General features: G+C 37.6%; 1 protein-coding gene across 2 annotated transcripts in view; it reads left to right on the plus strand.

Annotated features, from left to right (window-relative positions):
- YWHAZ (tyrosine 3-monooxygenase/tryptophan 5-monooxygenase activation protein zeta) overlaps positions 1-12,663 on the plus strand; it is a 34,772-nt gene extending 22,109 nt beyond the window's left edge. For both annotated transcript variants that reach the window (XM_027561423.1, XM_027561424.1), the window contains exons 3-6: positions 4,997-5,120; positions 5,882-6,045; positions 6,127-6,222; positions 10,464-12,663. In XM_027561423.1, the coding sequence (XP_027417224.1) occupies positions 4,997-5,120; positions 5,882-6,045; positions 6,127-6,222; positions 10,464-10,523 (444 nt within the window). In that variant the 3' untranslated portion in view covers positions 10,524-12,663. The remainder of the gene's footprint in view (positions 1-4,996; positions 5,121-5,881; positions 6,046-6,126; positions 6,223-10,463) is intronic.
- Positions 12,664-14,380: the final 1,717 nt, after the last annotated feature.

The following is a 14,380-nucleotide window of genomic DNA, read 5'->3' on the forward strand; positions in this document are numbered from 1 at the left end:
GCCTCGTTGGAGTTGTACCTTTACAACTTAGTTGTAGTTTTGAGCACGTACGCTGCTGGGCCCTGTTTGTTGTCTTCTATGAGATGGGGCTAATTGTAGTTTGTGCCTCAGAGGTAAGGTTATAGAAGGATCAATTAATCCATATAAAGTGCTTAATTTAAGTGTTAAAATGCCATTTATTACTGAAGTGATGTTTTTATTTTCTCAATTGTCTATTGCTGCATAACAAACCGATAAAAACTGAAACAGTGGTTTTAGTTCTTTTTCATGACTCTGGCTTGTCCGGATTCTTTTGGACAGTTTTTCACATGGTGTTGGCTGTAGTCGTTCATTGCTGTCTTGAGCTGGGTCTGAAGTACCCGTGTGGCTTCACTAAACATGTCTCATGACTGGAGCTGACTTGACCTTGCTCTCTAGCAGGATAGTTTGTTGTTGTTTTTTTTTTAACACTAGCTTAGGGCTCAGAGAGAGAAATAGGGGAAGCTGCTAGTCCTCATATGGGTTAGGTCTGGAACTGGAATAGGAGTCATCTTTATCACTGTTTGGTTAAAGTTAATCAACAAAGTTAACCCTGACTCAGGAGCATGGTGGAGGCCATCTCTGGAGTCAGTCTACCACCGTTCTGTTCTTTCACAGTTAGCCTTTTTAACCAAATTTAATCTTTAATCCAGTGTTTCTTGCTTTTTTTGTTTAAATCCTAATGGTTTTTACCTTTATGTCATCAAAAGATTTTAAGTTTGTCATGTATCCCTGTCTCAGCTTTTATTTTTAACAGCTTTACTGAGGTATAAGTGACACAAAAACTCTGTTTATTTAATGGATACAGAGTGATGAGTTTGCTTTTTCAGCTTTTTGTAGTCAGCATTTTATCAGAAACATTCACCACCGTGTTGACACTTGGTCCTTTTGGTCTATCGTTAGGCCAGTAAGCAGCCTGACTTTTGCCTTTTGTTACTTGTAGGTTCCAGTTCCGTTCAGTTCAGTCGCTCAGTCAAGTCCGACTCTTTGTGACCCCATGGACTGCAGCACGCCAGGCCTCCCTGTCCATCACCAAATCCCGGAGTTTACCCAAACTCGTGTCCATGGAGTTGGTGATGCCATCCAACTATCTCATCCTGTGTCATCCCCTTCTCCTCCTGCCCCCAATCCCTCCCAGCATCAGGGTCTTTTCAAATGAGTCAGTTCTTTGCATGAGGTGGCCAAAGTATTGGAGTTTCAGCTTCAACATCAGTCCTTCCAATAAATACTCAGGACTGATCTCCTTTAGGATGTCCTGGTTGGATCTCCTTGCAGTCCAAGGGACTCTCAAGAGTCTTCTCCAACACCACAGTTCAAAAGCATCAATTCTTCGGCGCTCAGCCTTCTTCACAGTCCAACTCTCACATCTATACATGACCACAGGAAAAACCATAGCCTTGACTAGATGAACCTTTGTTGGCAAAGTAATGTCTCTGCTTTTGAATATGCTATCTAAGTTGGTCATAACTTTCCCTCCAAGGAGTAAGCGTCTTTTAATTTCATGGCTGCAGTCACCATCTGCAGTGATTTTGGAGCTCCCCAAAATAGTCTGACACTGTTTCCACTGTTTCCTCATCTATTTCCCATGAAGTGAGGGGACCGGATGCCATGATCTTCGTTTTCTGCATGTTGAGCTTTAAGCCAGCTTTTTCACTCTCTACTTTCACTTGCATCAAGAGGCTCTTTAGTTCTTCTTTGCTTTCTGCCATAAGGGTGGTGTCATCTGCATATCTGAGGTTATTGATATTTCTCCCAGCAATCTTGATTCCGGCTTTTGCTTCATCCAGCCCAGCGTTTCTCATGATGTACTCTGCATATAAGTTAAATAAGCAGGGTGACAATATACAGCCTTGATGTCTTCTTTTCCTATTTGGAACCAGTCTGTTGTTCCATGTCCAGTTCTAACTGTTGCTTCCTGACCTGCATAAAGATTTCTCAAGAGGCAGGTCAGATGGTCTGGTATTCCCATCTCTTTCAGAATTTTCCACAGTTTGTTGTGATCCACACAGTCAAAGGCTTTGGCATAGTCAGTAAAGCAGAAATAGATGTTTTTCTGGAACTCTTGCTTTTTCGATGATCCAGCGGATGTTGGCAATTTGATCTCTGGTTCCTCTGGCTTGGAGAATTTTGAGCATTACTTTATTAGCATGTGAGATGAGTGCATCCGGTTAATAGCTTTAAAAAGTAGTTTTTGTTGTGATTGTTTTAATCAGATGTTATGGATAAATTCAGTGTTCACCTTGGAGGAAGAGGTACTTAATTGCTAATTGAAAAATTCTCAGTGTGAGTTACCCTAATGTAAAACAGTAGTTTTTAGAGAGAGAGAAGCTACCACCCATAAAAGATGGGTTACAAATTCTTAGGACATTTATTGACACCTTGCCTAAGTAACTTCTCTAAGTTTGTATACTTATTTTAAATGATTTACCCTTAACTAACTGCACATGTTTGTGTCCTTCATCTTTACAGATACACAGTGGGTTAGATAAAAGTCACTGAAAAGTAGGACACGTCCAGGCTGTGTTAATCCTTAGTTTCTATAGTGCCTTCCCTGCTTGACATTTTATCCTTGTTCTGTCTTGCTCACTGTTTTCAGTGCCTCACACAGTGATATTTAAGTTTTGGAGAATAAGTAATGTTTAAAAAAATTTTTTTGAAGCAGTAAAATGTGAATTAGAAATACCTAGATAGAGAACTGATGTCATGGTTAGGCCTTTACTTGTCACTTCTTTCATTTGGAGATATTCTTTGTATAATCTTAAATTTACATAAATGAGCTAAAGAGCAGTTCACAATTGAATAATATACAGAGCCTTCTTTAAATTTATATGTGTGTGTTTTTTTTCTGCTGTTTAAAGTTATTTGTGAATTCTGGTTAATCGCAATACATGTTTTCTTTAGTTAGACTTCATAGCATAACCTTTAGCTTAGCCAGTCAGAAGTGGAATTGATCCTTCCAGCTGTGGAGTGCCATGGTCTAAACCTAGACTGACTCCAAAGCCATTATGCTATATGGTCTCCCATAGTTGAATGAATGCATTTTGTATTAAGATATAAAACTTGAAAAGGCCTGGGCATTTAATTTTAAAACCACTATATTAAATGGAATGTTCTTATGCTGTTGAGGCAGATCCTCAAAGACCAGCCCTAATGTTCACAGTGTTCATGCCTCAAAAGAGAATGATGGTGTCTAAGAGACAAAACGGCAGAAGTTTGAATTCTGCTGAGTCTTCGTAGGCATTCCTCCTTCAGAGAAGGCAGTGGTGCTCCAAACCCAGAGGGTTCCTTTATTTCTAGTCTGGTTGAGGTTTCACACTGTGTGTGTACCCTCAGTTGTGTCGAACTCTTTGTGGCTTCATGGACTGTAGTCCGCCAGGCTTCTCTATCCTTGAGAGTTTCCAGGGAAGAATACTGGAGTGGGTTGCTGTTTCCTTACTCCAGGGGATCTTCTCCACCCGAGGATCAAACCCACATCTCCTGCATTTATCGGCAGGTGCATTCTTTACCGTTAGCACCACCTAGGAAGCCTTAAGACTTAACTGAATGAAGGAATGAATGACAGAACACTTCTGCAGCTGAGGGATGACAGCTTGGGTGTCCTGTAGTAAGAATTGTGTTACCTAACCAAAGTGCTCTTCTGATTTCAGGCTAACTAATAATCACAGGAAACATTGTTTCAGGTTGAATTCTGTCACCTCCAACCTTTTCCTGTAATGCATTGCAACCTGGTCCTACTGCCATCTTGAAACCTACCCAATTCATTTGAGTATATGTAGTTTTAAGTTGTAGGAAGGGGAGAGAAGCTAGGTTAAAGCTTACTCACCCACTCACCGTTTGGAACATGATAATGGGATAAACATAAAAAGTTAGAGTTACTGTTTTAAAGCATTTTTCAAACTGTTTGGCATATAAGGAAGTGCTGTATAGACTAAACCACTGGGCAACTATAAGAATAGAAACCAAGAATTAAATACCCTTATTCCTTGTAAAGATTGAGACTTGTTTGGGGCTAAGCCCAGTTGAAAATTGACTTTGATTTGTAGAGTATATTTAATAGGAAGTGGAGAATTTTTAAAAACAGTAAACATTTTGCCTAATTCTACTACTGGAATATTATCTTTCTCCTCCTTAAAAAAAAAATCACTAGTTTATTGTGCCTTAATCCCCCTAATACAGTGAAGTCATGTTTTTCTGAAATCATTTGTAGAATGTAATTATTAGCATGTTTGGATTTAATTAGATTGTTATAGTTTTGAACAGAATTATGTAGGGTGAAGTTTTACTTGTTTGAGGTGATTGGTAAATGTATTTCTTATTAGCTGAGAATCACTTTAATGAACTAAAGGTTTACTCTTCAGATCTTAAATTCTCATACTCCTACCAGTTTCTTAATTTAGATAGGAAAAATAGAACTTTTACTTCGAACAGCTTTTTACCTTAGAAGGTATTACTTTAATTGTAGTCTTATAAATGAAGTTCTGTTCTGCTTCCTCTGTCATGGAGTCTGGTAGTGTCTATTATATTAACAGTTTCTGCTTAAGTCATATAGCTTCATAGTCTCAAAAGGTTAATTTCTGTCTTCTTTCCATTTTAGTGTCATGACTACCTTGAAACCGAAAAGTTTGCCAGTTTGTTAAATATGTATTAATAAAACATAATAACACATAATAATAAAGTCTTATCAACTTTCATGCTTTCACATTCATTGAAACATTCAGTCTTTATCAGCATGTAAAGTAATAAGCACTATGAGGGAAAGGCCAGTATTCAAATTAGCCTTAAATAGTAAGCTGAACACTAATTTCAAATTTTAAGTATTGCTGTCACAAATTTATGACCCTTCTACTTTCAAAAGTAGTATTATTGGCAATGACTGGGTATTAAAATTTTATCACTTAAGTTGTGGTGTGTGTTTTGGAAATGAAGATTCTTTCAATTTTATTTTAGTCTTATTATGACTGTTTCTTTTCTCCCCAAGTCTCTTTTGGAAAAGTTCTTGATCCCCAACGCTTCACAAGCAGAGAGCAAAGTCTTCTATTTGAAAATGAAAGGAGACTACTACCGCTACTTGGCTGAGGTTGCAGCTGGTGATGACAAGAAAGGTACGCTGCCTCAGCCTGTCTGCAGGCTGCCTCAGCCTGTCTGCTGGATGTTACAAAGTAACAGAGGCCAGAGGTGGTCTCTTCTGTTGTTTGAAGAGCAGCAAATGGACTCTGCTCACTCTTCCTTGCTCTTTCTCCCCTTTCCTCTCTGTTTCTCTCTCTTCCCCCAGTCCCTGTCCCTTCCCTTCTTTTTTTCCTTTTTCCTGAGACTGTACAGTTGACTCTTGAAGAACACAGATTGAGCTGCACAGATCCATTTACACAGGGATTTTTTTTCTGTAAATATTATAGTACTACATTGTACAAGGTTGGACGTGATGGGCCAGCTATAAAATTATACTCAGATTTTCAGCTGCGTGAACAGTTGGTATCCATCCCTGAGCCCCGTGTTGTTCAAGGGTCAGCTGTATACCTACTGCCTAGTAATTGCTTTCGTAAAATGTATGATTGCTCACAAGTCAATTTTATGTATAGGAATGTTTCCTCACAATTTTAAGACATAGTAATTACAGCATAACTGTAGAGCAGTACAGACTAATTAAAAATTATACTGAGATGGTTACAGAGTTGTTTTGTCTTGACGTTGATCAGTGACTAGAGTAGGTTTCTAGGAGAAGCTTATTTTTTTAAATTTAGGAGCCAGTTTTAAGTTGCAGCAGCTTAGTATTTCAGAATTTATTACTGGATGAGTAAAGATTTGGTTCGAGGGATGAAAACAAAGTACTTTTCATTGATACATTTTGGTGCCTTTTATTATCCAGGGATTGTGGATCAGTCACAGCAAGCATACCAAGAAGCTTTTGAAATCAGCAAAAAGGAAATGCAACCAACACATCCTATCAGACTGGGTCTGGCCCTTAACTTCTCTGTGTTCTATTATGAGATTCTGAACTCCCCTGAGAAAGCCTGCTCTCTTGCAAAGACAGTATGTATTTTTTACCTGTTAGGTGGAAATTCAGTAGTTGTCATTATTTGAGCACTGAAATGTGTTTTTTTTTGGTCACAGGCATTTGATGAAGCCATTGCTGAACTTGATACATTAAGTGAAGAGTCATACAAAGACAGCACGCTAATAATGCAGTTACTGAGAGATAACTTGACAGTAAGTACCTAACAGCACTGTGAATGGTTAATTAATAATGAAGAGATTATAGGTGCATTTCTGTTTTATTGTACTTCCAGATATTGTGGTTTTTACAAATTGAAGGCTTGTTGAAACTCTGTTGAGCAGGGTTCTCTGCCCATCTCATGTCTCTGGGTCACATTTTGGTAATTTTCAGTGATTCAGACCTTCCAAAAAGATTTCAGTGGCTAAAGGCTCAATTGATGATGAACTTTTTTTTAGCAGTAAAGTATTTTTTAAGAAGGTATGTACATTGGATTTTTTAAACACATAATACATGCTTAATAGACTGTAGTATGGTGTCAATATAACTTTTATATGTACTGGAAACAAATTTATATGACTCATTTTGATTTCTGCTTTACTGTGGTGATATAAAATTGAACTCTTAGTATCTCTGAAGTGTGCTTATATATGTTTTATAGACTACGACAGGAATATTTCTAGTCCTTTTTTTTTGTTTTTAATGTAAGATCCTATCTGCTTTAAAAACTGAAGAAAACCATCTTACAGAAGCTGAAATATTAGACCAGGGACTAAAAATGTGCCCTTTACTAGTTACATATTTATTAAAAATTCAGGTTTTTAAAATAATTTTGTAATTCATGGTTTTGGACTTTCAGCTATAAGGCCATTTTATTTTTCATTTCAATGCAAATAATTCTGTTCCTTCCATTTTTAGTCACAGGAGAATTTTGCTTCTAGTTTCAAAAGTGTGCTTAAGTTATCTTTGAAGTCCATTAAAAATGATGACCCTAAAGTTGCCTCTGTATTCATGTAGGGCTTCTCTGGTGTGGATCAGAGGTAAAGAATCCACCTGCCAGTGCAGGAGACATACAGGTTCGATTCCTGGAGAAGGAAATAGCAACCCACTCCATTGTTCTTGCATGGGAAATAACATAGACAGAGGAGCCTGGCGGGCTGCAGTCAATGGGAGTATAAAAGAGTTGGACATGACTTAGCAACTAAACAGCAACAGTATTTATGTAGCTAGGGGTAGGGCATTAATAACTTTAGTTATAAAATTTCAGATACAATTTCAGATACTCTGCATAGACTGACATCTGTTTTGTCTAGTCTCTTAGGGAAAAAAAAATGACTTACTGTGGCAGGTCATGATAACCCTTTTTGGTATACTGTAGACCAAGGTCCCCAACCCCTGGTCCATAGACTGGTACTGGTCCGTGGCCTGTTAAGAACTGGGCTGCACAGCAGGAGGTGAGTGGTGTGGGCAAGTGAGTGAAGCTTCATCTGTTTTTACAGCCTGAGCTCCACTTACTGTCAGATCAGCAGTGACTTAGATTCTCATTCAGTTCAGTTCAGTCACTCAGTCATGTCCGACTCTTTGCCACCCCGTGAACCGCAGCACGCCAGGCCTACCTGTCCGTCACCAACTCCTGGAGTTTACCCAAACCCATGTCCATGAGGTTGGTGATGCCATCCAACCATCTTATCCTCTGTCGTCCCCTTCTCCCACCTTCAATCTTTCCCAGCATTAGGGTCTTTTCAAATGAGTCAGTTCTTTGCATCATGTGACCAAAGTATTGGATCTTCAGCTTCAACATCAGTCCTTCCAATGAACACCCAGGACTGACTTCCTTTGGGATGGCCTGGTTGGATCTCTTGCAGTCCAAGGGACTCTCAAGAGTCTTCTCCAACACCACAGTTCAAAAGCATCATTCTTCTGCACTCAGCTTTCTTTATAGTCCAACTCTCACATCCATACATGACTACTGGATAAACCATAGCCTTGACTAGACGAACCTTTGTTGACAAAGTAATGTCTCTGGTTTTTAATATGCTGTCTAGATTCTCATAGGAGCACAATAAATGTAATACATTTAAATCTTCCCCAAAACATCTCTTGCCCCTGGTCCATGGAAAAATTGTCTTCTACTAAATTGATCCTTGGTGCCAAAGGTTGAGGCCTGCTGCTGTAGACTGAAAAACATTAAAACCACAATGCCAATATCACACTGAGAAAGTACACAGTTAATTCCTTAATAGTAAATTTCTTGCATTCAGTTATCACTTGTTTTTTTTGTATTGTCTTTGTTGTATATTGTCTCCTCCCCCCAATAGTGTTTTTTACTTGCATTGAGATCCAAATAGTCTACATATTGCAGTTAGTTGATATGTCTCTTTGGGCCCATGGGTTTTCATGTTCTTCACATAGATACTAAATTTGAAGTTACGAGGCTTGAGTGAAAAGTGTTAAGGATCTGTCATGTGCCAGATAAAGAGCTAGGAGTGAAGATTATAGTTTAGTGCTACTGGTTTTTTATTAGCTTTAGGTCCTTTTCTTTTGGGGACTGTACATCATTATATACATCATCAGCTTTATTTTATCTAGTCCATTGCGAATTTTCTGAACCAATTTATATATTCTAGTGTTGAATGTTCTCAGCAGTTTTTTGAACAATATTGTATAGTTGTTATTAAACACTGAAAGTTATTTTAGAAAGTGTACTTTAGGGCTTCCTATACACTTGGAAGGTTATTATTTTCAAGAGGGTATGCTATAGTCCATTTTAAAGAGCGAATAATTTTATGTACATTAAATGAAAGAAGTACTGCAGTTTGTTAGCTAATTTTTCATATTTTTCTGGTTTGAAATGATGAGGTACTTCTAAAAGGTAGAATTTGAGACCCAATCACTAGTGAATTGTATTGTCAGCACTTTTTGAGAAGGCCTGATCTGAAATATATACTTGCAGCTGAATTTTGATATCGGTATAGCTTGAAGAGCATACAACAGCTGAGTAAGAAGAAAACCCAAGGTTCAGATTCTGACTTAGTCACTATTATGTGCCTTCTCTGAGCCCTGGTCGTATCGCCTGTTACCATTATAGGGTTGATTGTCCACTCACTCACATGTCAAGCAAAGACATATTTGTTGAAACTAGTATTTGAGTCTGAATCCAGTTGACAAATACTGTCAACACATAACCCTGGGAAGAGAAACACCTTTTATCCAATTTTTCATGTTTCTGTGAAAAATACAAGGATCCTTGAAAGTTAGAAGTGGAAAGATAATGTTGAAGGATAATTTTGTCTTACAAGACTCCCAGTTTAATAAAAGCAGTACAGACTTCTAGAGATCATTCAGCTAACTGTATGATTGTTCAAAGAGTCTCCTTTCCAGGCCAGAAATATATTTGATTAATAAAACTAATGGGTAATTTGGGGGACAGAAAAACATTAAGGTTCCCCTTGCTTTGTTTTCCAGTATGAAGCAGTATAGAATTTCAAAGGTCATCTTGAAGTAGTCGTTCTATAATTACCTCTAAAAATCATTGTAGGGTGGTAAGACTTAGAAAAACTGTTGATATTTGAAGCAGCTGAGATAATTTTAAAAATCATCTTTTTAACCTGATGAAAAGCTGTAATAATCTAAAAATCAATAGGCTTCATAGTCCTACCAGTTTGAGACAGTTCAGTTTTTACCTCTTGTAAGATTTGGTTCTGACCATACTGTTTTGTGTTTAACTATATATTTTGAATCAGACAGATTCACAAAAGGTATGTTTTCCTAAACAAAATGTTAGTAAAGTTAAATTGTATTTTAGTCCAGACTTGCTCCTGACTCTTGAATGTCATAGAGTGTGGGACTCTCTTTAGAGTGGAAGTCTAAAGCTACGAGGGGGACGTAGTCAAGTCAGCCTGAGCTCCTTGAGCATGGGCCGAGTTGAGGGTTATGGTTTAGTTGCACTGAACTTACACACTGCAGCCTTTGAAGACAGTCTATAATCTGATAGCTATTGATGTTTAGAATTGGCATTTCTATGATTTCATCTACTTTTTCTTTACCTTCTATGAATAGCCAAGCATTTCCTTAATCTGATTTTGTTATTTAAAGACAACTCTGGTATGTATTTACTGTGCTGGAAGAATGATTAGGTAGGAAATAAATGTGTTATATTCAGGTGTTTTTTAAAATTTATTAAAGTATAGTTCATTTACAATGTATTAATTTCTACTGTATAGCAAAGTGATTCAATTACACATATACACATTTTTTTCTTATTACTTTCTATTATGGTTTAATCACAGGGTATTGGATAGTTTCCTGGAGGTGTTTTATATCTTGAGGCTATTTTCAGTGCTGCTATTTTTTAAGCCTTCCAATAATTGTGCTTACATTCTGGTACCTTGGAGTATATGATAAAAAATTTTCAAGCTGAAATATACTAAAAATTCTTTCTTTCTTTTTTAACTAGTTGTGGACATCGGATACCCAAGGAGACGAAGCTGAAGCAGGAGAAGGAGGGGAAAATTAACCTGCCTTCCAACTTTTGTCTGCCTCATTCTAAAATTTACACAGTAGACCATTTGTCATCCATGCTGTCCCACAAATAGTTTTTTGTTTACGATTTATGACAGGTTTATGTTACTTCTATTTGAATTTCTATATTTCCCATGTGGTTTTTATGTTTAATATTAGGGGAGTAGAGCCAGTTAACATTTAGGGAGTTATCTGTTTTCATCTTGAGGTGGCCAATATGGGGATGTGGAATTTTTATACAAGTTATAAATGTTTGGCATAGTACTTTTGGTACATTGTGGCTTCACAAGGGCCAGTGTTAAAACTGCTTCCATGTCTAAGCAAAGAAAACTGCCTGCATATTGGTATGTCCTGGTGGGGAATAAAAGGGATAATTGGTTCCAATCACAGGTGTAGTTGTGGGTACTTTTTAGGTTTGGAGCATTTACAAAGCTGTAGTAGAAATGGATATCCCATGGATATTGCATGTTAAACCATGTGTTATCTGTGGAATACTCAGACTCAGTGTGCACACTGTTGACTGCAGCTATAGAAGTGTTCCTTTAGTTGTGACCCAATTTACTCTGGATAAGGGCAGAAACGGTTCACATTCCATTATTTGTAAAGTTACCTGCTGTTTGCTTTCATTATTTTTGCTACACTCATTTTATTTGTATTTAAATGTTTTAGGCAACCTAAGAACAAATGTACAAGTAAAGATGCAGTAAAAATGAATTGCTTGATATTCATTACTTCATGTATATCAAGCACAGCAGTAAAACAAAAACCCATGTATTTAACTTTTTTTAGTTTTTTTTTGTTTTGTTTTTTTTTTTGCTTTTGTGATTTTTTTTTTTTTTTTGATACTTGCCTAACATGCATGTGCTGTAAAAAATAGTTAACAGGGAAATAACTTGAGATGATGGCTAGCTTTGTTTAATGTCTTATGAGATTTTCATGAACAATCCAAGCATAATTGTTAAGAACACGTGTATTAAGTTCATGTAAGTGGAATAAAAGTTTTATGAATGGACTTTTCAACTACTTTCTCTACAGCTTTTCATGTAAATTAGTCTTTTGGTTCTGAAACTTCTCTAAAGAAAATTGTACATTTTTGGAAATTTATTCCTTATTCCCTCTTGGCAGCTAATGGGCTTTTACCAAGTTTGAATACAAAGTTTGTCATAACGGTAAAATACTACTAAGATAACTACTACTGTTCCCAACCATGTCCTATACTCCCTCCTCCCCCTGAAAATTTTTTTCAGAGACGGGGAGTTGATTGAAAAAAGTAATGTTATTCCATTTAAAATTTTGGTATATGGCATTTTCTAACTTAGGAAGCCACAGTGTTCTTGGCCCATCATGACATTGGGTAGCATTAACTGTAAGTTTTGTGCTTCCAAATCACTTTTGTTTTTAAGAATTTCTTGGTATTCTTTAGCCTGTCTTCAGTTTTGATCCTTTCTTCTTTCTATTTGTCAGGTGCACAGGATTACCTTTTTTAGCCTCTGTCTTGTCACCAACCATTCCTACTTGGTGGCCATGTACTTGGGGAAAAGGCCGCATGATCTTTCTGGCTCCACTCAATGTCTAAGGACACCCTGCTTCCTTTGCTTGCATCCCACAGACTATTTCCCTCTTCCTATTCACTGCAGCTAATCTCTCCTGAGTTGATGAGATTGTGTTATCTCCCTATACACCCTACCCTATCCTGAATGGTCTGTCATTGTCTTTGCCTTTAAATTCCTTCCCCTTCCTCTCTTTAAATAATGATGGGGCTAAGTAATACCCAAAGCTCACCCTACCAACTATTTCCTCAGTACCTTGCAGAAAACACCAAACAAAAATAACCATTTTAAAAGAGGTGTATTTTTTTTTTTTTTTTCCTTCTAGAATGTAAGCTCCTCAAGAGCAGGGACAATGTTTTCTGTATGTTCTATTGTGCCTAGTACACTGTAAATGCTCAATAAATACTGATGATGGGAGGCAGTGAGTCTTGATGATAAGGGTGAGAAACTGAAATCCCAAATACTGTTTTGTTGTTTGTTTTATTATGACCTCAGATTAAATTGGGAATTAGCCCTCTGGGACAACTATCCCAAATCTTACATTCAAATAAAAGTGCAATGGAGGCCTTGGGGTCTTTCTTTCAAGGAGTAAGAGATCTCTTATGCATTTGGGACAACTCAATAATGCATCTTCACTCACAGCTCTTTTCTTTTTCTGTTAATTTCTGCTGACCGCCAGGCCAAGGACATGAAATCTTTTTATAGCTACAGGGAATGAAGCTAGACTGAGGAGATGGATCTTATTCACGTAAATTATAAATAAAATCTAAAGCTTGTCTCATTTGCCTACTTATGTGCCTCAGTCATCTGCTAAGCTAGTTTGATTCTGAAATTGTCATAAAATGTCATTAATATTAGCTGTTAATGTTTTTGCATAGTAGTGCCCAGTAGATGAAGATTTCAACCTGAGATTTTTTTTTTTTGCCTTGAGATCCGAATAATAAATTTTTATAACATTTCTTAAATTGCCCCCAATTCAGGCTTCATGTCTGTTTCTGTCAACATTCCCAGGAATTTGGAGACCTCAACGTTTTTTGTATTTGGTGTATGTGTAGTATTGGAGTTGTTAAATGTATATATCCACTTGAGAGCTGTGCCTCGTGAGTGGGTAGCAGTGTGATCAGTTGAAGTCTGAATTTTGCTGCCACTTTGGCCTGTGGTCCTAGCTTTTCCAGTTGGGGTGGGGGTCAAAGAGGATTAAAAGGTAATGTCAAGGGGCTTAGTAACTATAGGAGTTTTCTTGTCTTCTCTAAAAATAGTCAACAATCTTGCCATGGCCCAGAGCATATTTTTAAAACTAGTTAAAGCCAGTTTGTAATATGCAGCCAAAGATTTATTTGTGTCAGGTCTTAACTTTATTGGGCTTCCCTGGTGGCTCAGATGGTAAAGCGTCTGCCTGCAATGTGGGAGACCCGGGTTCCGTCCCTGGGTTGGGAAGATCCTCTGGAGAATGGCAGCCCGCTCCAGTACTGTTCCTGGAGAATTGCATGGACTGAGAAGACTGGTAGGCTACAGTCCATGGGGTCACAAAGAGTTGGACACAACTGAGTGACTTGACTTTATTGATTGATGGTGAGATGTTTGAAAGTCTTGAGTTGACTGACTGCAGGTCTAAGAATTTGAGACTTCCTGTGGTGGTGGTGGTGGTGGTCTAAGTGGTTTATACTGCCAGTAGGGGAGGGTGGCATTTTATTTGGATGCAGGAACATTGTAGTCTATTCCCTAAGAGGAGAGCCTGAAGTGTGCGAGAACTTTAAATGGCCCTATGTGCTCAGAGAGATACACATTCCTGTAGAAAAAAGGTCAAGAAGTAAGAAAGCCACTTTATTTTGTCACATACCATATAGGAAATTATAGTGGTGGAATCAAAATATCTGCAGTCTTAAAATGGTGGCTTAGACTAGGCATCTGGGAAATGGCTGGACTTGGATCCTTTGCTGAATGTGAAATTGCACCTATAAAGTACTTTGCTGTTACCTTGATGTGACTGACCAATCACAATCTTGATTAATTTTAGCTCCTTTAAAAATACAAGAGACCTAAACGTAAGATCTGCTCACTGGGTCTTCATAGGTCTTATGTTTTTTTTTTTGTTTTGTTTTGTTTTGTTTTGGAAACTACAACATGTCTCTAAGCAAACTGATACTTTTGGTATCAAGAAATGGTATTTAAGAACCCATCACAGTGGTAGGTCTACTTTAAAAGTCTGAAAACTAAAAATGTTGCTTGTGTACATCCAAGTCTGGTTATACTACTCACCTGGTCCTTTGAAGTCTGTGTTTGACTGTCAGCCCCCAAGTAT

This window comes from Bos indicus x Bos taurus, chromosome 14, assembly GCF_003369695.1.
Source record: "Bos indicus x Bos taurus breed Angus x Brahman F1 hybrid chromosome 14, Bos_hybrid_MaternalHap_v2.0, whole genome shotgun sequence".
NCBI lineage: Eukaryota > Metazoa > Chordata > Mammalia > Artiodactyla > Bovidae > Bos > Bos indicus x Bos taurus.